This window comes from Cupressus sempervirens, chromosome 8 (genome assembly GCF_028749045.1).
Source record: "Cupressus sempervirens isolate cs-2001-9-10 chromosome 8, ASM2874904v1, whole genome shotgun sequence".
NCBI classification, from domain to species: Eukaryota; Viridiplantae; Streptophyta; class Pinopsida; order Cupressales; family Cupressaceae; genus Cupressus; species Cupressus sempervirens.
The window spans coordinates 291,755,086-291,779,873 of NC_143125.1; the positions used below are offsets into that span (position 1 = coordinate 291,755,086).

Here is a 24,788-nt window from a genome sequence, read left to right on the forward strand (position 1 = left end):
ACCCACAAGTGGAAGGATCTCTTATCCATCTAACATTAGGGTCGCCTACTTAAAGAGGGGACCTATATCTGCTCTCCTAATCTTGTCTCCTTACTAACCCATACATGATTGCTTATATTCTTTAGTTTTGTTTCCAATGACCAACTATCATAGGTATTGGAAAGAGAGGCGTGATAGGATGCCTGGAACATTCGCTGCAACTTAGCCCAAGGGCATGATATAACTTTTAACACCCCTTGGCACACAAGTGGCAAGACTCTTATCCGTCCAACATTGGGGCGGTCTACTTATAGCAAGAGCCCGCATTCACTCTCCCAATCATGTCTCCTTAATAACCCATACATGATTGCTTGTAGGAGAATAAATAAACTAAATCGACAATTGAAGAACTGATATAAACTGCTAGCTCCTTATACTATTTTTTGTTTGGTTTAATTGATTTTATCTTTGAGAACTAGACAGAAGTTGTAGAAAGGGTTTTGTGTGTTTATTTCATAGTGCTTAAGTATATAACAATATTTCTTGCAAGACAAACAGTTCTGAAATAACATCAACTATTACACTACTAAGAGTTGAAAAAATTCAGATTTCACAAGACTCCCAAGTTGCAAGATTTTTCAATAAAGAGAATGGCTTAAAAATAATACAATTCAAAGCTAAGTCTACCCAGAAGATATCTCTTGAAACTTCATGAAAAAGGGCTCCCAATCTGCTAGCTTGTAAGTCTGTAACACCAAAATAGCAGCTACTTAGACACTCCGAAATTTATTTGCAGCTCCTTCAAATCTGTCCTCTTCAACCTGAAAACTGTCCCACCCAAGTTTGCTGACCTAGGAGCCAAGAAAGGACATAAATAATGCTTCAAGGACTGGGTGCTTTCTCCTTGGAAACCCACGGCCAATGGGTGAGAGCTGTATGGTCCCTTGAGGTCTGCAATTTGCTGGTAGAGATCTCTTACACCCCTGAAAACTATCAAAAATACTATCTTCTTCACTATCTAAGGAAAAGCATGCAAAGTACACAAACCATGACAATGGATTCTTCCAATGAAATATTTTTTTCTCTGCTCTTTTCAAACTTACGAAAAAATCTTCTATTTATTTAAAAGAAATCGATTCACACTAACAAGATATTGAAATCTCAACTCAATAGATAAAGACCAGGGCAAATCTGATCATTAATTAATGAATTTTCTATAAAATTCAAGGAACTAGCAACACAGGCTGGATTTATAATTAATCAACTCCGGATTGAACATACCAGAGAATTCGACCTGTTATCTATTACAAGGTTTGTCTCAGACATTTATAGTCTTCAGAAATGAAGCTTTTTCACATAGACCCTCATGCTTGCTATAATTTCCAATACCAAGTGCTGCGATAAATACCAGGGCCGCTACCATATAGAATAGACCAAGTGAGTACTTCAGACTGCCAATGATTCATTTGACTTTCTTCCATACCAGACCCATGCTTGCTTTAGTAATTTTTCAGAGCCTCCTGGGGTTGTGTCCAGAAGGGTTCTTCACAAAGTGAGTGTCCTGAGAATGTTTATTGAGAAAGGAACTTGCGGAGATAAAAAAATCAAGCATAATAACATTATGAATGGGTCTCAAACCCCAGTTGAATCATATATAAAATTCTCCAGCCAAAAAGTATTCAATCTCCTTATTTACTTCCTTTGAACTTAGGCATTTTATGATAATGATATTGCCTTTTATCAATTAAATGGCCACGAAGGTAAACATTCTAGGAGAAGCTAGCCATAACTTAAATAGGCCCCCTTTTATATTATAACTGAATAATTAAGTAGCACAACTTAAGATTTTTGCTCTTTGTACTTAATTACTCTCATTATTCCCTTGTTAACTTAATGCTTTAGCCTATGGAGAATAAAATAATAGGCTAGCATTATTATCCATTTGTTTATTAATGTGCTAGGAGAAAGGGGACATTACATCCAAGCTCCCAAATGATGCCAAGATGGGTCAGCCTGGCAAGGAAGCACCTCACTTAGAAATTTCTGCAAAAAGACTTTAAAACTAATACTTAAGCACAAATGAAACCCTTGCCAGAGTATTTCCTTCCACACCCTTAATAGATATTTCACTACTGCAGATGTGATGACCTGTAGAGGATTCTATCTCCACAAGCTACTCCAAACTCTCAGGCTTAGCCAAGCTCCTCTCAAGAGGCAAAGAGATAATAAAGAATGCATATTTCTAAAATGACTTCAAATTGCTTTTGTAAGCCTCCTTTGGTTTTTCTGCGCCCTAATTCAAGTTTCCTTTCTTAAGTGCTCTTCTAATGGTTATCTAAAGTTTGTTTAGCTTTTAATCTCTCTTAATAGCTCGTCTTTCTCTCTTCAAACTCATATAATAAGTGCGTTTTCTGAGAGATTATTACTTGGCCTAATATATTGGTTTAACTTGGCAACTTAAAAATCACAAAGTTGTAAGTAATACCTACCATTCCATTCTAGCAAGATGTTTGAGGCCAGAGGGAACCAACCAATTCATGGATCCCCTATCCATCCTATTAGTCCACGAGGACCTAGTGATAAACTAACTCTAATGAACTAATGCTAGCTAAGAAGGGGACATTACTCTCCTTGCTAACTATATCAAAATACATATGTGAGAATATATTAGACAATAATTCAACTCAAAATTCTTCTGTTTTTCTGAACATAGGTTTCTTATATCAGATCTGATCCTTATCAACGCCCTCACCAAATGAAGCTTCCTCTGTTTATACCTTCCAAAGTGGGTAAGGTCATAACCATTAGCCTTGAAAAGATAAATCTATTGTAATTGTCGCCCTTTCATTTTATAACTGCTTGCTTTCATGATAGAGATATTATGGATAACAAGGGCCAGTGCTTAGTGTAATCATTAAACACCCCTAAGTATAAAAGATAATTAATATTGCTCAAGGGATATAGCTGATCAGTGATGATTAATTTTTTTTCCTCAGGCACTGTTTGGAACATGGTTTAACTTAATCTATTCATATACTCTTGATCAGCCTCCCTCGGAATTTGTCACCTTGGAATTCTTTTATTCTTTTCTATTTAACCCGGTCAACTTCTTTTGGAATGTTTAATATGAGTTGTCTGTCCTACCCTAGCTTATCTATTTATGACTGTAATTTGCATTAATTAAGGGCTGCTAACACTAATTATGATTGGAGTATGATACTAATGCATGAGAATTATACCCCCTCTATCTCCACCAAGGCATAGCTTTGTTCCATGCCACCCATTCTTATCATTGCAACTCAACCAAGGCTAGCAGCTCTGCCCGGGTACCACCTAATTTTTTAAAGCATAAAGGAGCCACCTTTTTCAACAAACATCACTTAGACATATGACATCATATTTAAGTGCCAAAAAACGGTTTTGCATTCTTTGCTATCAGATGTCTAGTTTCTCTTGATTTTGCCCCAAGAACTTCTTATTTTTCTTTGAAGTCATTTTCAGGTTTTGAATTGTACATTTGATATCTTGCAAAATATGGGACCGATTTTTATATTGCAAGGATTCCAATTTCACCTGTTTTGATATATAATCCCAAGTCACAAGGTTCAAGTTCAAGTTCGAAGTCAACATAATGAAGTTCGGATGCGACATTAAATTTGCCTAATTTATTATAATATGTTCTAATAATTTGTAATAATATAAGTATTGATGTGTTTATTTATTATTAAAATAAAAAATAACAGAAAATAATATAAGTACTGATAAATAATATAAATAATATAACTATTGATAAATAATATAAGTAAATACTATTCATTATTATATAATATAAAATAATATTGACATGTTTTAATATTTGATAAATAACTATAATTTATAATAGTAATAAAACATACAATAATAAAAGTTTAAAACTTTTAACTAAACCTAAAATAAATACTCTCAAAACATAGAAAATCAAGCTGCCAATAGTTTGCTGAAAATGAAACTGCTGACAAAGAGAAATGGAAAAGACGGATAGGAATGAAAGCGTTGCAAATGCCGTTCGAAGGAGATTTTGCAGGTTATTCAGGAGACATTGAGTGAACAGAGTTATGTAGGAGAATGAGCAGCAACTCCTAGCAACTCATTTCTTGTGACAATTTACAACTTTGCAGCGACACATGACCCACAGCAACCCATGGTGATTCACAGGCAAGATCGCAGATAATGACCACCACAGATCGACCTAAAATCTTTACAATAAAAGACATTGTTTTCAGAAACGACAATTGTTGACTAGCTGTATGAATTTGTGACGAATCTATACAAATTTTTTTTACACTTTTTTAAGTTCACTGAATTTCAAACTTGGAGCCAAAAATTCAGAGAACCTTGTGACTTAGCTATAATCTATCTATGAGACTCTATCATTGTAAAATTATTATTTTTCAACTCATCCTACCATAATCACTTGAAAAATGGGAACAACAAGTCTAGCCAAGATTTGGCATGGTCTACAACAGCTAGTAAGTTACATGGGAGTTTGTGGAGACATGACTTCATGTTAGATATTGCACATCAAACAGATATATCCTATGTATGGGAATGGTGACACCTTCAACATCATTCTTATTAGTAGCATATTTTGTAGCAGCAACATTTGGTGACCAAATGAGTTGATCTTCATACATAGTGGAGTCATTTTTGGCATCTTTTGGGTGGACTACTTATCTAGATGGCTGTTACAGGAAGATGGAAGAATGATAGCCATCTATTTCTATCCCATGGTAGAATGGATAGATTGGTTTGGGATCTAGATGTTGACAAGAAGAGTGCTTTGTTTCTTATGGATCATGATGAGTTGCTTCTCAATCTGAAACATAGTGCTCTTATTTTTAAATTGGCACAACAAAGTGGTGAAGTGGTGCTTTCGAGATTGCCTTGGGACCCAGGGATCTTATTGATGAATGAGTTGCATCCGAATATTTTGTTTCATAATGTGTCGGGTTTTGATTTCAATTATTCCAGAATGTGTCATAGAGTTGCTTGCAAATTTATATAGGATCTTGGTATAATATGCAGATTCCTGATTGTTTGAAGACAAGCTATATCTAAGGAGGGAGGACTACAATGTCCCTTTTTTGGGGACATTAGAAAATTAAGTGATAACTTCATAAAGCATTGAAATGATTCATTTGGAGCTTTATGAAAATTGATGAAACCAATTTAACTTCAAAAGGGGACTTAAAAAGGGAAAAAGAAAGGAAATGAAGATGCAAGCAGTTAGAAAACGAAGGGTCGCTGGGATGTAATGTCCCCATTTTTTAGTGGGTTCCTACAGTTGGCCAAGTCAGTTCACCATCACGACCCTCGTGACCTAATAGTGGGATTTGAGGGTCTCAATTGTGTAGTTATAGGCTTTCTAGCAGCCTATGGTGTGTTTTGGCTCCATTTGAGAGACTTACTATGTATAGTAAGTCACTATGTTGGTTCCAATGAGCTCAACTGAGATAGAGAAGTTGGGTGATGCTCTCAGTTTTTATTTCGAGCTTTCAGTTTGAGCTCCAAGAATCTTCGAGGGAGAGTCTATTTATAGTAAGTCACCCCGTCAGGTTCATTCATTGTATTTCATCATCAGAATCACTTTGGTGTTGTCAAATTTCAATTCTGATGCTTCTTCAGTTGTTTTTGCAAGATGGGTGAATTTTTATTATTATTTAATATTCATTTATATATACGCTAAGGTTGCTATTTTTTGTTGGTGTTGTTGGTTGGTCACCTCAGTATCATAGCTCGTTGGAACAAGGACGAAAAGTTGTAAATCGTTAGAATAAGAAACAATGGCCTTGTGTGTCAAAACATTAAGTTATGGTGGAAAAGGTCATTTTTGGAGCCAAAGGCAATTAATAAACTATATTAATGACACTTTATTACATTTTAATGTTATGTAAGTGGAGTTCTTTTGGGAAACTAGTGTCATTTGGAGATTATAAGTATGAGGACATTTGATGAGAAAAGCATCCGATTATTGATTTGTCTATTTTATTGTCGTCTTTGTGACGTATTTTGAGGTTGTTTCCTGTGCCCTTGCTGAGGTATAAGGGTTTGAAGCTGAGAGATACACTGAATCACTGCTGAGGTGTAGTGATTTAATTCTGAAAATTGTTTTTCTCTCCTTACTGTTTTGATTGTGGTTGGGAGTTAACATTGTAGTCGAAATTGTTTGGAGTTGTTTACAATTTGCTGCTGCCTGGACGTTCCTATCATACATGTTGTGGCTAGGAAGTTTGTTGATGACTGAAGAAATTGAAATTGGTTACATCTAATCTGGACACTACTATTGTTTATTTCTGGGTGTGATTTCTTGAGAGGAATTGGTTGTCTTTCAGAACTGTGATTACTGGCAAGAGGAGCCAGCTTATGCAAGTGTAATTGTCTGATTTGGAAGGGTTTGATAACAGCGATTATAAGTTTCAGACCTGCATTTTTGTTTGGGACTGCTGTGTATGTTTGGAGGCTCCATTGTGGCAAGCAGTTCACATAATATTTATCATATCGATCTGTATGGAAGCTATTGCAATCTATCTAGGTTCCATTTAAGATCATTCAATTTAATTATGTAATTGTGAATTCCAATGTGATAAATTGTAATCGAGTGGGATTGATTGCTAATGAATAAACTTAGAGGTTTGGTGTGAATCATTTCTCATTCCAGAGTTGTCTATTTGTGAAGTCTATAGGGCAGAACTGTATATCCATATTTCGCTTTCATCTGTGCAAATTACTTAGAACCAAATAATTCCGAATAATATAAGCTCTTCATTGCATTCTCTAGTTGGTGTTTGAAATTTTAGAATTTCATTTGTACAGTCAGAATAGTGCAGCCTGACAAGTGTTTGACAAAATGACTAATTATTGAACAGTAAAGAAAATTGATGTTCGTTTGAGGTCATAACTGACAGGGTTAAAGTTATAACCAGCTAGGGGTTATTACAATGGTATCAGAGCTTGCTTGCAAAGTGTTTGATGAAATGTCAAACAACTGAATTATAAAAGAATTTGGTGTTTGACAAAGTTATAACCGGTTGGGGTTATTACAGGGATGCTCTTTAAAAGAACATAGAGAAGCTCATTTTGGATTATTCTTGGTATATGTTTGATTTTGTTCTCTTGGAGAATTCTCGGAAGCTTTGTCATTCAGCAGGTTTGATGACGGAAACCCTCGAGCTTGAAGGCAATGGACGGAAACCCATTGTCTACTGGAGATATCACTCAGGTGTCTCACTTTGTGCTTTGATTCATATTTCTGATTATACAATCTTTCTGTAATAACTGTGACTATGGTTGGATATTTTGTTGTAGTTTTCCTAAAGATTTAAACGCAATATTTATGTCTCATTTCAGAATCTTCATTTCAGCTGGGTATTTTATGTTTTACTTTTTCTGTACTTTGTGCTGGATAAGTTGAAACCAAATGCATGCAAATTATCTGTTTGTATTTTTGTGGTAAATTCTGGAAATAATTCCTAGGGGGCTATTCAAAACCACAACCAGTTGCTTCAGATTTGATCTATTTCAGAGGAAGGATGAGATAGTTTTTACAGCTGCCTGAACTGGATCTAACCTCAGTCCATTCTAACTTTAATTTTCTCATGGACCTTCTAACACCTGATTACAACTAATATTCATAAGGAAACATAATCTCATCCCTAAGACTAATTTGTTGTGGTGCCTTACTAGTGAGGAAAAAAATGCTTGCAATTCAAAAATTTGAAGAGGTGTGTAATGGTTACCTTGATTTATTTAAATAAAAAAGAAAATATGTTGAGGTTGTTTGCAAATTTGTGTGATAACATGCAATGGAAAGTAACAGATACTTCGCCAATTGGAGCAATTTCAGATTTCGTTCATTTGCTTTTCAATAGCATTTGCAAACACATTGCTTAAGGTAATGATGAACAAGTACTTCAAAGTTTCAAACAACCTAAAAAATAATTGTTTATTACTATTCATATGGCATCTGCCATGATACATAAAATGAGATGAATTTCACTCATGACAGACTTGTAGCAAATGAGTCACTCCTGTTAGCAACCAGCTTTAAACTGAAGCTCATCTTTTTATAAATCTTTACACCAGAACACCTAAAAGTCATTGCAGAAAAACACAAACTTCTTATATTATTTCAGACCTGTAAATGCATTATATATGGACTATTTGTGCACCATTAATAGTGAAAATAACCACAGATGACTCTGCTCCAGCAACTAAGCCACTCAGACTTGATTGGCGAGTTCAACAATTAAGCTTCTAGTCATCACACTTGACCACAATCTACCTAATCACCTTCCAGAAATCTTCCCAGCTCCTAAGCAATTCAAAATAAGATATTATTCTTGTCACTAAATTGCAGATTTAAACTCAGAAAGAGCATGCACATGCTTCCTTGACATGTATGGCACAGTCCTAGGGTGATTTCATCTAGGAAATTCAAATTTCAGCTAAAACTATAGTAACACAGGGACACGTCCCCCCCCCCCCTTTTGTCCCACATCCCCGAGACTTGGATGCACCGAGGACTTGGGGACTCCGTCCCCCCATCCTCAGCGGTGCCACCAGATTCCACCACTCCCACTGAGGATGGGGGACGTCCTAATGTTGACTATTTGCTGATTCGACTATTTATGTTCAATGTCCGATGTTCCAATTCCATCCAATGTTCAAGTATTTACTCTTTTACATCTTTATATCTTATATTGCAATACATCTTTTCATAACTAGCATTTAAAGCACCGTATGTATATATACACCCCCTCGGCCTCCTATCCCCTGCCACCGTCCCCAAATTAAGGCCCCTCTATCCCCCCATTCTGCTGTCCCCCCATCCCCCAAGGTGGTGTAACTATGGCTAAAACTTGTCACTAACCTATCACTTGGTCAACCAGCTATAGAAAGAAAATAAAATCAGTACAGAAGTAAAAAGATCAATATTCTTAGAATAATAAAGCAAAAAAAAAGAGAAACTTTGTGGCTAGAAACAAAAAGCCAGCCTGGAAATTTCAACCAAAACTCGCTAAATCCAAACAGCACTCCAAAATGCATCTAATTACACCAAAAACCTTTAAGGAAATGCAAAAGACTTTATAAATCTTCATTTTTTTGCAAACCCACATCACCAAAACTCAAACAAACCCTTACATTCTTTAATTGAAACCAATAAGCAGCTAGGATGGGCCTTTCACCACTAAAACCAAACCAATTGCAAAGGGTTTTTGTCCTCCCCAATTCTCAAGAACTCCTCCAAAGTTCATTTCAGTAGTACTTTACTATTTTAATATACATGCAAATTGAAAATGAGAGAATGAGATCCCAAACACATTCAAATATTATATTCCCTTGAAAAAGGCTCCCATATAACTTTTTTAAAACAATTTGTCTCCCAAGCCTAAGAATCCCATTTGGAAACACTAATTTTTAATTAATAATTACTTAAGCTTAATATTGAAGTAACTTTTAAAACAAGGTTCACCGCTTAGTGTGTTGGTTAAGTGATGGTGTTGTAGTTATTGTCCCTACCTAGGTTCAAACCTCTATTGAGCCATTGGGATTGTGAGCTTGTCCCTTCATTGATCCAATGTGCTTGCGAGTTTGAACCTCAACTTTGTTATATGGGGACAAGATCCCTCACTTGTGGCCTCACCGGTTCATAGCTCCAAGTCAATAGGGTTTCACGTGGACTTGGAGGGCGTGTTGTGCCAGCATCATCCATGAGCGAAAATATTAGAATAATTGTGATATTGTTATTAGGATTTAACTGTGTGATTTTGAGTCAAACTCATTGACCCATGTTTCATTAGAATAATTTCCATCACTTTACAAAAACTCGCCAAAACAACAGAAATCGAGAATTGAACATGTTGGAACTAGTTGAAGTTAAAAGATGATAATTAATGCTAATGCGAGCACAAGCTATAAATAGAAGTGTTCTCTGAGAATCAAAGAGAATAAACCCAAAAAGATCAATGTGACGCAAGCACTTATTAATAAGTACATAAATAGCAATGCTCTCTAAGAACTCAAGAGAACAAACCTAGAAAAACCTATAAAGTTCAATGTTATGCAAGAACTTACACGATAAATAACAATATTCTTTGAGGACCATATCAAACAAACCCAGAAAACCCAAGAAGATCAATGTCATGCAAGCACTTACTATGATTAACAACTACTGTCAAGACCCCTAAAAATTGAGAACTGAGCTCAACAAGAACATTGGAACTCTCCTAAAACATCTAGAATATTACAAAAAACCCTAAAAACTAGACAATAGTCATAAAACATAGTGTAAAAAATGGGGACATTACTAAAGGGATTTCTCCCTTGCTAGTAGATGCATCATGTGCAAAAAAGAAGAGGAATCCAGCAAGTTATATCAAGCAAGCTATTATAAATAAGTTCAAAATTCAATGGGTTTCGCCTAGGAAGATCAAGCTTTTCACTATCAGTTGAGTCCCTCTATTTCATAATCCTATTATTCACGAAATTTTCTCGCAAGCCCTTCCACAAATATGTTAAGGGATCTAGAAGAAGAAAATGATAGCATAAAATAGAAGTAGGCCCTTGGATTATTGTGTTATTGAAAATTTATCAAGCAATAAAGGAGAATGTTAATTCTTCCCAAAACAAAAAGCCAAAACACTTCCCCATAGCTATTGAATAGAAATTTTCCACCATTTGATACATACAATCCCCCATGTATAAATTTCACATTGTAAAAAATTAGAAAATAAAACTATTCTACAAACTTCTCTCGACACAAAATGAATAAAACTTAATTTTCGTGGATCGTCAAAAGGATTTAGAAATTGCTACTATTTGAAACATATAATCTGCTTTGTATATTGTTAGTACTCCCAAAAATTAGAAAATAAACCTGTTGTGCAGACTTCTCTTGACACAAATGAATAGAACTTAATTTTGATGGAATAGCAAAGGGGAACTCATTGCTGCTTTTGCAAAGAACATGGGATTTCCATCCAATAAGTGTTTGTCAAAGCCTCAATGACTCTTCTATGCTTAAACCTGTCCAAGTACTCATATATCCAACATTAAGGTGCAGGGTGACTCAAAAAAAATTTAGATATGCTAAACTTGAAGGTTTTTCCCTCGTCACTCATACAAGTTCTGAGTGAGACATGCCAAAAACCAGGACTTGTGGACTCAGCCCGGACCCAACAAGTCTCGATGCCTACAGTCAGTCGGCACCCAAAAGCATAAAATCACTTAAGAAATATAGAAGTGAATGTTTTAAGTTTCTTTTTAACTTTATATTGCCTGTACAACCCTAAAAGTGGTTCATTTCATTGTATTGCCAAAATAGGAGGAGAAAAAAGAGTTGTGAGGAAAAATAAGAGTGCATCAATGGGAAATCAGCAAGGGAAAAGACCAAAAATTCATCAAAATATCACAATGGGGAAGCATAATACTTGCATTTGGTGCATCAAGAGCTCCATACCAATGACTAGCTAGAGGTTGCATTTCCTTTCAAGTTTGTTCTAGAAGGTAAGATCGATATTTTGGGTTTTTTGTTTTGTTTTATTTATGCAAAATATTCATTGTTTTTCTTATAAAAACCGTTTCAATTATGTTCCTTTCAAACTGCAAAGAAAGAACAATCAACAAAGCCTAAATTCTTTTTTCAAAACAAGTTACAAACCTACATTATTTTTTGGAACAAACCATACCTTTTTTTTGGTACTAGTTTATAAATGATGAAGCGCAAATGTTAATTTTTTTGTAATTACGTCTTTTTGCAGCAGCCTTGAACTTTTGAAAATCATATTTTTCACAACATCTAGTTCTACTCCTAGAATAACCGTAGGTAGAAAGGATGAAGCTCGGAAACATACCGAACCTTTTCCTGGGCAAAAAAAGGAGAGGTTAAATGTAAATTGTTAAATCCCAAATTTTTGCTACATTAAATAATATTCTAGCCATTAAGTAATTTCATGTGAAATCAATTGTTGGTTATTTTCATTGAAGACAACAGTTCTTGTGAAATTGCTATAATGATAAAATTGTTGATTCATGCGAAATGGAATAGCAGTTGATATATCATGTGGATGTTAGCTAGCCGTTAAGATGAAATTGGAAGAATGAATATCATAGAATTTAAAATGATTATGCAATGTATTTTATTTTAAAATCTTTAAAATCTTGGAATATGTTATTACCAGGAATCATTTCTATTTTGTAGGAGCAAGACAACTAAGGGGAAGCATTGCCAAAATGAGAGTTAGGAAGGGGACACCCAAATCCATTGTTAGAATAACATGTATGAACTTAGCCACCAAGACCAAGGATTTGAATGGCTTGACAATCAAGGAAGTACAAGGATTACCATGAGCTAATCAATTAAACAATTATAAAAAGAAGCATTAAAAGTAACTTAAGTAAGAATAATACCTTCATTATTTCATTGCTCTGTACAGACCTAAATACCTTGATATAGAAATATCTTGTCTATACTCATACTTGTGTGGATATGAAATATATACGTATGTACACACACACAAACACACACACATGTGTGTGTGTGTGGGTGTATGTGCGCGAATTAATCATTACCGTACACATATATATGTATGTATGCAAATATATATACCTACATATTATAGGACTCAAGTAAGCATGAATATATGGTAGGTGATATTTTTATACCAAAATATGTTTAGATATATCTTTTTGCACCATGCTTTTATAATCTTTTCTTTGGCGTGGCCATGGTCCATAATTATTATGCTTTTTGCTCGATCAAACTTATTATCACCACATCATGGCATCAGAGTAATATTGTGATGTGAATATCAGGATTTAACTGTGTGATTTTGAGTCAAACTCGATGACCCATGTTTCATGAGTAGTGATTCAACATGAATCCATCTCTCATGAGAATAAATGGAACACTTAGCACTCATTGGATCTAGGTGATGCTCATAGGGGTGAAGCATCAGGACTTCTCAGGAGGTCACCCATCCCAGTACTACTCCAGCCTAAGCGCGCTTAACTATGGAGTTTCCTCCATAGTTAAACCCAAAGCTTGCAACCCCATTTGCAAAACCTTCACCAAGTGTTGTGCCTTATGAACCATTCATTAGGAAGCCCCTTAAGCTCATCAATTGATAAGTAGGAGATGATTTCCACAGCTAGTCAAATTGTGATGTGAATATCAGGATTTAACTATGTGATTTTGAGTCAAACTCGATGACCCATGTTTCATGAGTAGTGATTCAACATGAATCCATCTCTCATGAGAATAAATGGTAAGCAAACAAATCAGTAATAAAACTTTAAAATCAGAACTTAAGAACGAAAGCTCATGGTAATCCATTTGTATTTTTCTTCTTGTCAAGTTGAGCAATGGGTGATCAGGCACATGCGTAGCATATCTGAAATCCTTGGCCAAGGTAGTGAATGTCGTTTGCCACCATGATCATTAGAGGTCAAAGTGCTAGAAATTGCAACATAGGCTAGTTAGAAAGTGTCCACAGTCTCGACAATTGACTAGTTGACACTCTAACACCAGGATGCTTAGTGGCTAGATAAGGGTGTCCCAGGCCAATTCCCAAGGTAGGGAGGGCCTTCTGCATTGGAGATTGTGAGGGGATACTAAGGGTCCATGATTGGGAGGTTAAACCCATGGCAATGCTTCTCCTCTCTTCCAGATGCCAAGACTTGCACAACTCTGATTCAACTACTGCTTTTTCTCTGGTAATCCTTTTAAGTTTCATTTATATTCCTTGTAAAGAATGTTGTTTTCCTTTAAGTATTTTTATGATGGAAATGGTAGTTAATAACTGAATGTCATGTGAACTAGAAGTTAAACATTTGTTATTTCATATTTATATGCAAATAAATAATGTAGTTAGTCTGTATTTTCCTTTTCAAGTGAAGTAGTTGAATAACTCTTTAACTGTAATCTTTTTCCATTCAGTTAAGAATTAGATCTGTTATCTTTGATTAAGAATTAGTTTCTGAAATTTTAGCACGTTACATAAATATTGTAAAATATTTATTTATGGTGGCATTAATAGATTGAGATATTATATTTTCCCAAAAATGTGGCCATGATGCCAATCCATGTACATTAGTAACTGTCGAGGCTACTCATGAGTGCCAATTGTAATGTCCCCAAGTAAGTTCAACTAGTAATATATAAATGAATCTATGTTTACTATATTTAATTCATATCATAAAGATAACAACTTAGGTATTATGTGTGAATTGAGAAAATCATGCTATTCCAGTTATTATTTTAGCTCAGGAGAATGTTGAGATGCAATAGGTTGCTTAGACACCAAACTCAACAACTTCCCTCAAGGTTTTGTAGATCCAAGCCCTTAAGCCTTTCTTGGACGTGTCTACAAGGCACTCAGGGATACTAATCCTTATCCTGTATTGGAAATGACCTGTTGGCTGGATTTACACAAGCCTCTCCCTTTTTGCATTCCTGCTCTTCTTCTCTAGCTTAGAAATAATAACTGATTTAAGCATGCATATTGGGATTCCCTATTCCTAATAGAATTATGTAATTTATTATTTAGCTCTTAGATATATAATAGTATAAGTAGTAATACTATGTAGCTCATATGTATGTGTTGGTGCAATTTTCTATCACACAATGCTTTCAGTATTGTAAATCTTTACTTCCTTGCTCTTCCTTGAAGAATATTAAATACATTTATAATTTCTCATCATCCGTTTGATTGCCAAGAAATATATATTTTTTCTAATGTTTGATTGAATTTTCTTCTTAACATATGCTCACATACATACATACATACATACATACATACATACATACATATATATATATATATATATATATATATATAATTTTTGATTTATCATTATTAACAAACCTATATAACTAACAATCTCTTATATAGATAGATAGATAGATAGATAGATCTTCTATCTGATTTCATTGTTATGAATATATATCTAATTTCACTTTTATATATATATATATATATTTGATTTCAATGTTATTAAAAATATATTTTACACGTATATATCTCTGATTTAACACTATTATATAGATATATATAACCAGTCATCATTTCCTTTAATGATCTAATGCCACTTGTTAAATATTATTGAAATTGTCTATGTAAGTTCTTATTTAGACTGATCTTCTGATGTTCTCACCATCAGCACTGAGTGTATATTTCTTTTTAATATCTGGTTTTTCCTGACTGGTGCTTTATTGAATGGAACCACTGCCTCTTTATATTCCCTTCTACCAATAATCATGCCTTTGCAATTCAATGGTACTGGTTGCTAATTTATGTGTCTCTTCTGTGAAACGACGTCGGTTAGTATATAATGTCGGTTGTTTGAATTGCATTAGTATTGAATGTTATATTTGTTAATATTTTTAATAATAATTATATTTACTAGCATTGAGTAATAATGAATATATCATTTGTTTTATATAAATGTGTTAGTACATATTTACTATCAATGTAGTCAATATTTACTAATCTTAATTAATTTACTAAGAACATTATTTACTAATCATTGTTTGGTTAGTTACTATTATCAGTATTATTTATTATTAAATCACATTTTGGGAAAGAGGACATCACACCAATCGCAATCAGAAACATTTGAAGCACAAAACGAAATGAAGAAGAGACAAAGGGAGGAGTTGGCAAGTATTAGTTGATATATGTTTGGGATATTTGACATCATGGATCTCATAATCTATAAGTTATGTATATATTTGACAATATTTATATATCTACATTTACTATTTCCTTTAGCTATGCTTTGCATTTATATTTATGTGATCAGTGTATAATTGTTTATGTGATTAAATTTGCTTCTATTTGATGATGTTATTGTCTCTTTAAGGTTTATCTAGAAAAGGGTGCATGAAACAAGTTTTGAATCCTTAAAAACCTCTAAATTTCTTGGGCTTTTCACTTTGCTGAGTCATAGCAAGTCCGGATCGAGAAACCCTTGCCAAGTCCATGCCTCATTTGTATGACATATGAGTGCATGTGTGTATAAAAGGCCTAAAAATTTAATGACTTCAAATTTAAACCATAAATATTCCCAACAACTGCAAGCAGCAAGAGAGAAATACAGGAGCACCAAGAACAAAATAGACATTAACAGTATGCTGAATCAATTGTTATCTTCTTCTCTACTGTATTAAAACAAGTTCAAGGATCTAATCTATCATCTCGAAGGGATAAGCCTGATGAAATAGACTTTACCCAAGAGGTCAGAAAAGCTAGTCATGAATTTTTACTCGAGGGGTGTATGGAAGATATTCCCAATCTGAAGTCTGTAGAAAATGTTCTGTGATTGTCTGTGCCTCCTTTCAAAGAATGTTTAATCATAATGCCTCTTGTTCATTGTCTTCTGACTCATCAGACACAATGTAAGTGGAAACAATTGTGGTTTAGTTCTTAGGGCACACTTTTATGCTCATAAGTCAAACAAAGTACATGGAAACAAGTTAAAACCTCCTTAGTATGGTCATGAATTATTCCAAATGAATCTGTCTGCACATGCTTTGGATGGTTCCACAAGTTAATCAAACCCAAATCTAATTCCAAGATGAATCATACCCAATACATCTAGTTTTTATGTTGATTCAATAATATAGACCATTAAAAACTTGCATTGAGTTTGCAATATGATAATGTAGATCTAATCAATTTAATTTACACTTTTTGATGTAGTGGAAGAATGAAGAAGTTCAAAAGAATAGTTGATTCTACTTACAAATTAGAAAACAGATCACTATGAAATATAATTGAAATGTTGAAAAACCAAACATAAACTTAGATCAGAACAGTACAACTCAACAGCTTTATTGTCAACTGTTCAAACCATAGCTGAGATAATATTTCAATGAACACATACTCACACATAGAAAACAAGCATAAACCCATCACCAATCCTTTCAAGCAGACCATATCCCAATTATACTGATGCACAGGAAAAGAAACTTGCTCCTTACTTAGCAACAGTCGTATTAATTCCAATGAATTACATTTTAATTGCTGCTACAGAGTTTCTCAAAACAACTAACATTTTGAAATAAATAAAAGAGTTCCAATTGTGATCCCTAGACTATTTGAACTAGCATCCTCTAGCTATTGCATCATATAGATACTAGCGGTGACATTTTGTTGACACAGAAAACTCAAAACAGAATGCCACCTATACCATGAGACAAACAATAAAATAACAATTTATCAAACAGATTTTTTTTTTGCAACCTCGGCAAATGCGGTTTTCCTTCTTGGCAGCTACAAAATGTCTATCCTAAATACCATTGGTGGTATCTTATGCAACAAGAGAACCTCTTTACATCTGGTTTCGGTTATAAACAACATGAGTAGCCTTATGCGGCATATTGGTTATTTTCAACAATTCAGCTTTAACCTTAAGCAGCACAATGGTTACGTTGGACAGCTAAATAGATGCCTTATGCAGACAAGTTGTCTTGTGCAAAGTTGATGAGCTTTCACATCAAGTTGATTGGCTTACACAGAAGGGTTATTGGATTGCATAGCATAAACAAGAGCTTGCACAGTATGGTCAGCTGCTATGGAAGAGCACACAAAAAACGACTATAAAACAACTTAAGCAAACCAAATTCAGCCTACTGATTCGTTCCATATTTTACTCAAAAGAAATCCATTCACCCATAGAAATCATAGTAAGAAACAAAAATCATTATATAGATATATATGACTGAAAATGAGATTTTTAGAAAGGTTTCATGATACCCAATAAAACCCATTTGTAGGAATATAACAAGATGTGTAAAAATATAAATTAACAGAGCTTATTAGCCCCTGTGGGAGTGTCATCGAGGAGGACATTGTGGGTACATTTGTCCCTGCACTGCAGGGCATGTCCTTGGAGAGCACTGCTCTATTACAATTGGATTAACTTATTGTATAATAGAGGTAAAATGCATTGCATAACAACATGAATGTGGGATAAAAGAAGAATAAGACAGGTAGAGAAGGGTGATTAAAGAAAGAGTAGAAGAATATCAAATATATGAGAATGTGTCTTTATAAAATCATGTAAGCACTTTACTATTTTAAACTAACAATAAAAAAGAAAAATATCCTACAAAAGCAAATTTTCATAAAAAAATTACGTTGTGGAGGCAATTTGAAAAGTGAAGAGCGCATACAAGGCTACCCCGGCATCCTATACAATCAAAGATGTTTGTAAGTGTCGCTTCTTGATCAAGCACCTCCATTGCTTCTTTATTCTCTGAGGCATCAAGTATGCTTTTTCCCTTTCCCAGCATGCTCAAACGTGGTAGTTTAGTTTCTAATTCCATTTCAGTTAGATTTCTTTTTCTCTCCATAACAATTTCTAAATCTTCAGCTGGTATGGAAAGCTGAAGGGCAAGTAGCTGAACAAATACATACGCATAGAGTGAATCTCAAGAAATGAATCTTCTTCAAAAAAGACTTTCAGCATTTTTCTAGCTAGGCTCTATATTTTGATAAAACAAAATTTCTCCGAAGACTAGCAAAAATATAGATATCTCACTTTGCACAAATGTTTGACAGATACAGTTGGGCGGCAGCAGAGATATGGGCTCTCCAAACTTATAAGATTTTCATCATTGTTAAACGGCAACAATGTCACTTGTATGTCAAACTGCAAGCACAAAATCAATTCCAGTTAGCAAACTGTGGTCATCATTGTCATTAGATAACAAGCTTAGAAAGAAAAAATTCCTTATGACAGGATCCCATAAATCAAAGAACTGTGAATAGTAGAATACACTATACTAACTAGAAAATTGAGAGTTTGTTCCAAAATGGGAAATTAGGTAGAGTTTACAGCTGAACATGTTTGAATCAGTTTCTCTGTGGCGTGACATATTATAACTTTAAGTATTCTCAAAAGTTGTAAAATAGATCTGTACCCCAATCTCATCTTCTTCATGAGCTTTAGACAAAAGATAATCCACCATCTTCACTATGCGTGTGCCTCGTGCATGCTTTCCATTTGATCCATTTATACTTCCATAACGCATATGGCTCCGTGCACCATTTTTACCCCAAACCAAACCCTCTGTGCTTCCTCTTCCATTACAGGCAAAAGTACTTTCCCTGTTCACTTCTTCTGGGCAATGATCTACTTCATCATGACCTTCACTGCTATTATCAACATTAGCTGAAGTTTCACATAAAGATCTTGAAACTCTTCTTTTGCATTTTATCTTCATGTATTCTTGAGATTCTTCTTCACCAGAAGAAGAGTGCTCCAGCATTGTGTTCTCTTCATCAGCAGTAGGTGTATCATTCCTTTGTCGTTTGCTTCTACTTTCTCCTCTGTTGCTTATATTTTGATTCTGAACATTTTGAAATTTTCCATGTTCTTTTCTGACTGTAACTGCTGCACTTGCTTTTGCAGTGGTGCGGCGACTTGCAACAGCTTCTAATTGTCGCTGAAGTGTTTGTGCAATACTTGCTTGGATCTGCCATGAGACCTCATGTATAAAATCAAAACCAGGGAAAGGGAAACAAGATTCTAACCATCATGGGTCTCTCTTTTTCCAATAAAACATAATGATTGAGGAAACTAAGATGCATGATTCAACAAGTCCCCACCTGCTTGTTACGATATTTCTCTTCTTCATGCAAAGTAAACTCCTACAAGCAATTCAAAAATATAGAATACAATTGTTATGATGACAACAGATTATAATCTGATAAAAAACCATAAATCAAACAAGTGCTAAACACTCTTACAATATCCATAATTGTTGAAATTGTGGAGAATTCAAACAGAGAAAGAATAGCAGAGAAGGTACTGACTGCATACCTCTTCTTCATACTTATCCAGGTCAGGATAAATTGCTGCAATCAGAGCATCATATTTTGGATCATCTCTTAATGATCTGCGGCTGGCACAGTGGGTACGACATGCAGGGCACTCATTGTTCCTACAATGACCACAAAATGCATTTTGGGTTTAATTCAAACCTAAGAATAAAACATCGATTTGTCAAACAGGTTCCTGTATATTCCCAAATAAAAGAATGTCAGATACTGGCTAGCTCTGTAATAAGGCAACCACATAATATACAACTGTCACACTCATGTGTAGCAGTCTGTTAAACAAAGTTTCTAAAATCTGTGTATGTTATTCATTATGTGCGTCCATATATGCTTGAAATGCCAAGTAAATATGTTTTACGAATATACCCCAAACGCATTGCCTTGTCAATGCATTCTCTGCAAAAGCGGTGAAGGCATTCCATTACCGTCCTTGTTTTTCGGATAATCCCTGATCATAGTTCCAATGTAAAAATTGCAAATTAAAGTTTGGTATGGAAAGGTACAATTCAAGAGATACAGAAAGGTACATAATAAAAACAACTGTTCAATGTATACGAGAAAAATGTATAGCATGAAACTAACAAAAAAATGAAGAAAAAGTAAAATCGATCAATGAACTCAAATCTTTAGTGAATATGTTGGATTCTTTCCTTGCAGTCAATATTTCGATAATTGAATGTGTTTATGACTTATTTTTTGAAAAATTATGAAAAAGAAATTCAAAATGACTTCAACTTTCATTTTGACCAATATTGAGCAATCCACAAATGTAAATCTTTGACTTCACTTACATTCTCATTATATATTGGATCTCAACGTCCATGGAGAACTAAAATGATTCTTGTAAAATACTAAAATAGTAAAATATGAACTTTAAGAAATGTAGCAATAGTAGTTTAAGTCACCCTGTTGACATTTTTATCAAATAATTGTACTAAGATACCAAGATTGCTTCAAGAAAAGTTCAAGAAGTCTTTAACTTGAGCATAGGCAAAATCTAATATGGCCATCACAGATATATAATCAAATTTTTTATATGTAACAAATATCTTCAGAGGAATGCAACCAACGCATAACTGTCTCATAGAAAGACACAATGACAGACTTCCAAGGTGCAACCCTCCAGCTGCAAAATACTGTTTGCAACACCTAGTTGTGAACTAGAGAGACAGACAGAGATCACAGAAAAGAAATAGAGATGGAGAATTCAAATATCCTCATGTATTCATTTGCAATTTAGATATTTATCTCCATCGCTTTTCTCATGACTAAAACAGGCAACCATTTTCTCATATCAATCTTCAAGAACATAATATGTTGGACTTTAAACATTTGCAAATAACTAATCTGAAATAGTTCTGACAAGATTTAAGATTGACATATCACTGAAAAATTTACAAAACATGCAACAACTTGTTAGTTGTTGTTCAGTACTCCACATATGATTTTATGTGGCTATTAGTAATGTAATTTTCACATACGAAGAGGATAACTGATATCATGCTATTTCTAATATGAGAATATTGAAATATTTCATCATACCCAAGCAAATAGGACATTGCAATTCCTTGCGGATATCAGACAGTTTGACCAGAACATATCTGTAAAACAACAGCAAGGCCCAGTCAGTATGTAGATTGGAATTCCCAGGAAATAATGATTAACCATCAATAATTTATCACAAAATAGAGTCATAAGAGTTCAGCAGTGATTAATTCCCGTAAATAACAAGAGTGTTAACTTGCAGTTTAAGAACAATTTTCTTTAACTATTATCAGAGAATATTTAAACAGAAATAATGGGATTTGATAGAAAATTCTGGAAAATTTTGACACTCTAAAATGTATAGGGTAAAAGTAACCCTACTGATCAATAGTTATACTTTTCTTTGAGATAGTTACTGGGCATAACGATGATGGGTTTCTAGGTATGAAAGAACCTTGGAAATCTAAATAGCATTTTTTTGCAGGTAGCTTCCTCTGAGATTGCATAAAGCTCATAAACATGAAATAAATTTTATGTGATAGTTCAAATAGAAGCTTCAACATTCAGCACTGTACAGAATTTATAAATCATTTGTCAGTAAACAAGATGTTTTACAAAGAGCCCTTTTCTATTCTTCATATGCACATGTCAGATAGAACAACTTTAAAGTTTATACTATAAGTATATATACTAGTTGAAAGTGTGATAAAGCTTTTAAATTTGTTTATTATCAAATCTTACCAGAGTTCAGAATAAACCATATAGAGGTTAGAGGCCTAAAATGGGGGAAATGGAAACGGTAACTTGAATACACTAAGTTTCAGAAATAGCTCTTCTGAAAATTCAGGATACCAGAGAAACATATTGAAATAGATATGCCAATAATTTCAAATCTGAAAAATTTAACAATAATATCATAGCAGATGCAAAGGACCTTAAATAACATAGCCAAGAGTGTGACTAAATTGATTAAATGACAGATCTCTTTTAATTCTCTTTTGTTTCTTGATCTAGTTTGGTTCTACCATTTTCAGGATTATAGCATTTTAAGATCTATTCCCTTGTGTTTATGTATTTTCCATAACCAAATGTCTAATTCATTTTCCTTATCATCACTGGTCCATGAACCAGAATAGCCCACTTCATTCGGATAGAGAATGTTTCCAAAATGCAGACTTTTCAAGTGCTCTGAAATAGTTTCTCCTGTACTCTCATTTCACGATAATTTTGATTTTCCTAAATGAAGGCAGGAGTTAAAGAAAAATCGGCTGGTCAACTTTTAGTAAATTTAGTTTCTTCTAAATAAAAAAATTTGAAAAAAAAATCTTGCAAAAATTTTCAGGCCATTACTATATATAGGCAAAATCATATGTTAATGGATTTTCTTGCTGCATTCTATGTTGTTCTTATAAACTCCAGCCCCAGAAACAGTAGACCAAGAGATGAATTACCTTGAATCTCAAATACCAAAAATTCTGAAGACAATCTCCCTACATATCTGTGTGGTACAGAGTCTAAGTTGCCAATTCAAGTGCGGATATGGATGTGGACGCGAGATTCGAGTGCCTAGATGCGTGAATTTGTTTGGGGGGGAATGCAGATGCATTTGGAATATATTGTGACATTAATAAAATGTATATTATAATATATTTAAAATAACTAAATATAATAAAAAGAGACAAAATATAATACTTCATAGCAATAAATAAATATTAAATACTAAATAACCTTGGTGGTGGGCAATGGCAGGTTGCTATGGAATAATGCAACCATTCTCATCCAACAAACATATATACTTGATGAAATGGGGGATAAAAATGGGAAGGCTATATCCATAGTTACACTGCCCTGGGAGACGAGAGGGCGGGGGGACAAGTTTCCGAGACGGGGAGACAGAGGGGCCTTGATTTGAGGAAGGCGGGGGGGGGGGGGGGGGGGGTGGCAGATGGGGCAAGGGTGTATATACTATACATATGGTACTTAAAATGCTAGTTATGAAAAGATGTACTACAATTATACAATATAGGATACAAAGACGTAAAAAACTTAAACATTGAACATTGCATTGAAGTTTTCAATTGGAACACCATGATTCATGATCAAATGACAAACAAACAATGAACACTGAACATTGAACATTAGAAAATAATAAATATTAGTCTATATATCAGTCTTCAGATCAATAGTATGGGTATCTAAATTCTACCATCTAATAGCTTAGTTACCGATTCAGGATACGAATCCGATTCGGGCACGTGAATTGGATCCGTGGATTCGTGATTTTTTTTTTTTCCCGATTAGGATTCGTGAATATATATATATATATTACTGATCTTGCCCAAGCCCCAACTAGTAACAGATATATATATATATATATATATATATATATATATATATATTTCTCTCATTTATTAGTATATATAATGCATAAAAAGGTCATTTTAGGACTAGAAAGCCAAAAAATATATTTAAAAAAGTCATATTAAATAACTTAGACTCACTTAAACCTGTTGATCCTTGAGGATTCACGCTAGATCCTTGAGATTCATGCCTGGATTCATGCAGATCCGGGCAGGATCCTTGTTTTACACAATGGATTCGTCAGGATTCGTGGGCCATGAATCCGGACGAATCCACTGTGTAAAACAAGGATCCTGCCCGGATCTGCACGAATCCAGGCAAGAATCTGGATCCGGATCGGACCCGAATCCGGATCCGGCCTCTAGGGCACGAATCCGGTAACTAAGTCTAATAGTAATCAATGATCATATGAGTCATGACATAAAAATGATTACAATAAGTATCATGTGCCATGAATCATGATATCAAAATAAGTATATAATGCAAACAAAAACTACAAGTCTCCAAGAGTCCAAATCAAAATGTCAAATCAATGATCAATGATCATCCCCTGGAGGCTGGAAGTTGAAACTCATCACCACTGGAACTATCAGTCTCTCCAAGATCAAGAGCCAAAAAGGGAACACCAACTAGCCCTATGGCTAGATCTAAAGCATCCTCCTCCTCATAAATATGCGATGGCTCCTTAGGCTCTACATCCCATTGTGATGTTGGACTCTCCTTGTACACAATTGTCTTGCGGTCATTGATACACAACACACTGTGAACAACCACTAGCTTCTCTACTCTCTAAGAGGTAAGTCTATTCCTCTTAAGGGAGTGGATGAAGCTATATGTAGACCAATTCCTCTCAATGAAGGAGACGTCCTAGCATCCCCCCGCAATGAAGGAGACTGCTTCGCATCCCCCTGCACCCCCACAATTGAAGACGTCTCACCATCTCGAAGACATCCTGTTGTCTTGAATACAATGAAGGAGACTCCTTGGCATCCCCCCGCACCCCACAATCGAAGACATCTTGCTGTCTTGGAGACATCTCCCCGTCTTAGAGACGTCTCGCCATCTCCAGCGGTGGTGACA

At 34.6% G+C, this 24,788-nt stretch overlaps 1 protein-coding gene across 4 annotated transcripts in view; it reads right to left on the reverse strand.

The window, feature by feature from the left end:
• LOC149542571 (putative E3 ubiquitin-protein ligase RING1a) overlaps positions 1–24,788 on the reverse strand; it is an 89,025-nt gene that overhangs the window by 30,929 nt on the left and 33,308 nt on the right. For 3 of the 4 annotated variants that reach the window (XR_016355477.1, XM_089797473.1, XM_089797475.1), the window contains exons 3-9: positions 21,405–21,463; positions 20,229–20,310; positions 19,846–19,966; positions 19,632–19,673; positions 18,944–19,498; positions 18,562–18,672; positions 18,194–18,421 (exon numbers count right to left, since the gene is read on the reverse strand). Coding sequence is in view for 3 of the 4 variants with exons in the window: in XM_089797473.1 (XP_089653599.1) it covers positions 18,194–18,421; positions 18,562–18,672; positions 18,944–19,498; positions 19,632–19,673; positions 19,846–19,966; positions 20,229–20,310; positions 21,405–21,463 (1,198 nt within the window). In the remaining variant the exon portion in view is untranslated. Of the gene's footprint in view, positions 1–18,157; positions 18,422–18,561; positions 18,673–18,943; positions 19,499–19,631; positions 19,674–19,845; positions 19,967–20,228; positions 20,311–21,404; positions 21,464–24,788 lie in introns of all 4 variants that reach the window. The other variant, XM_089797474.1, reaches the window with a different exon arrangement.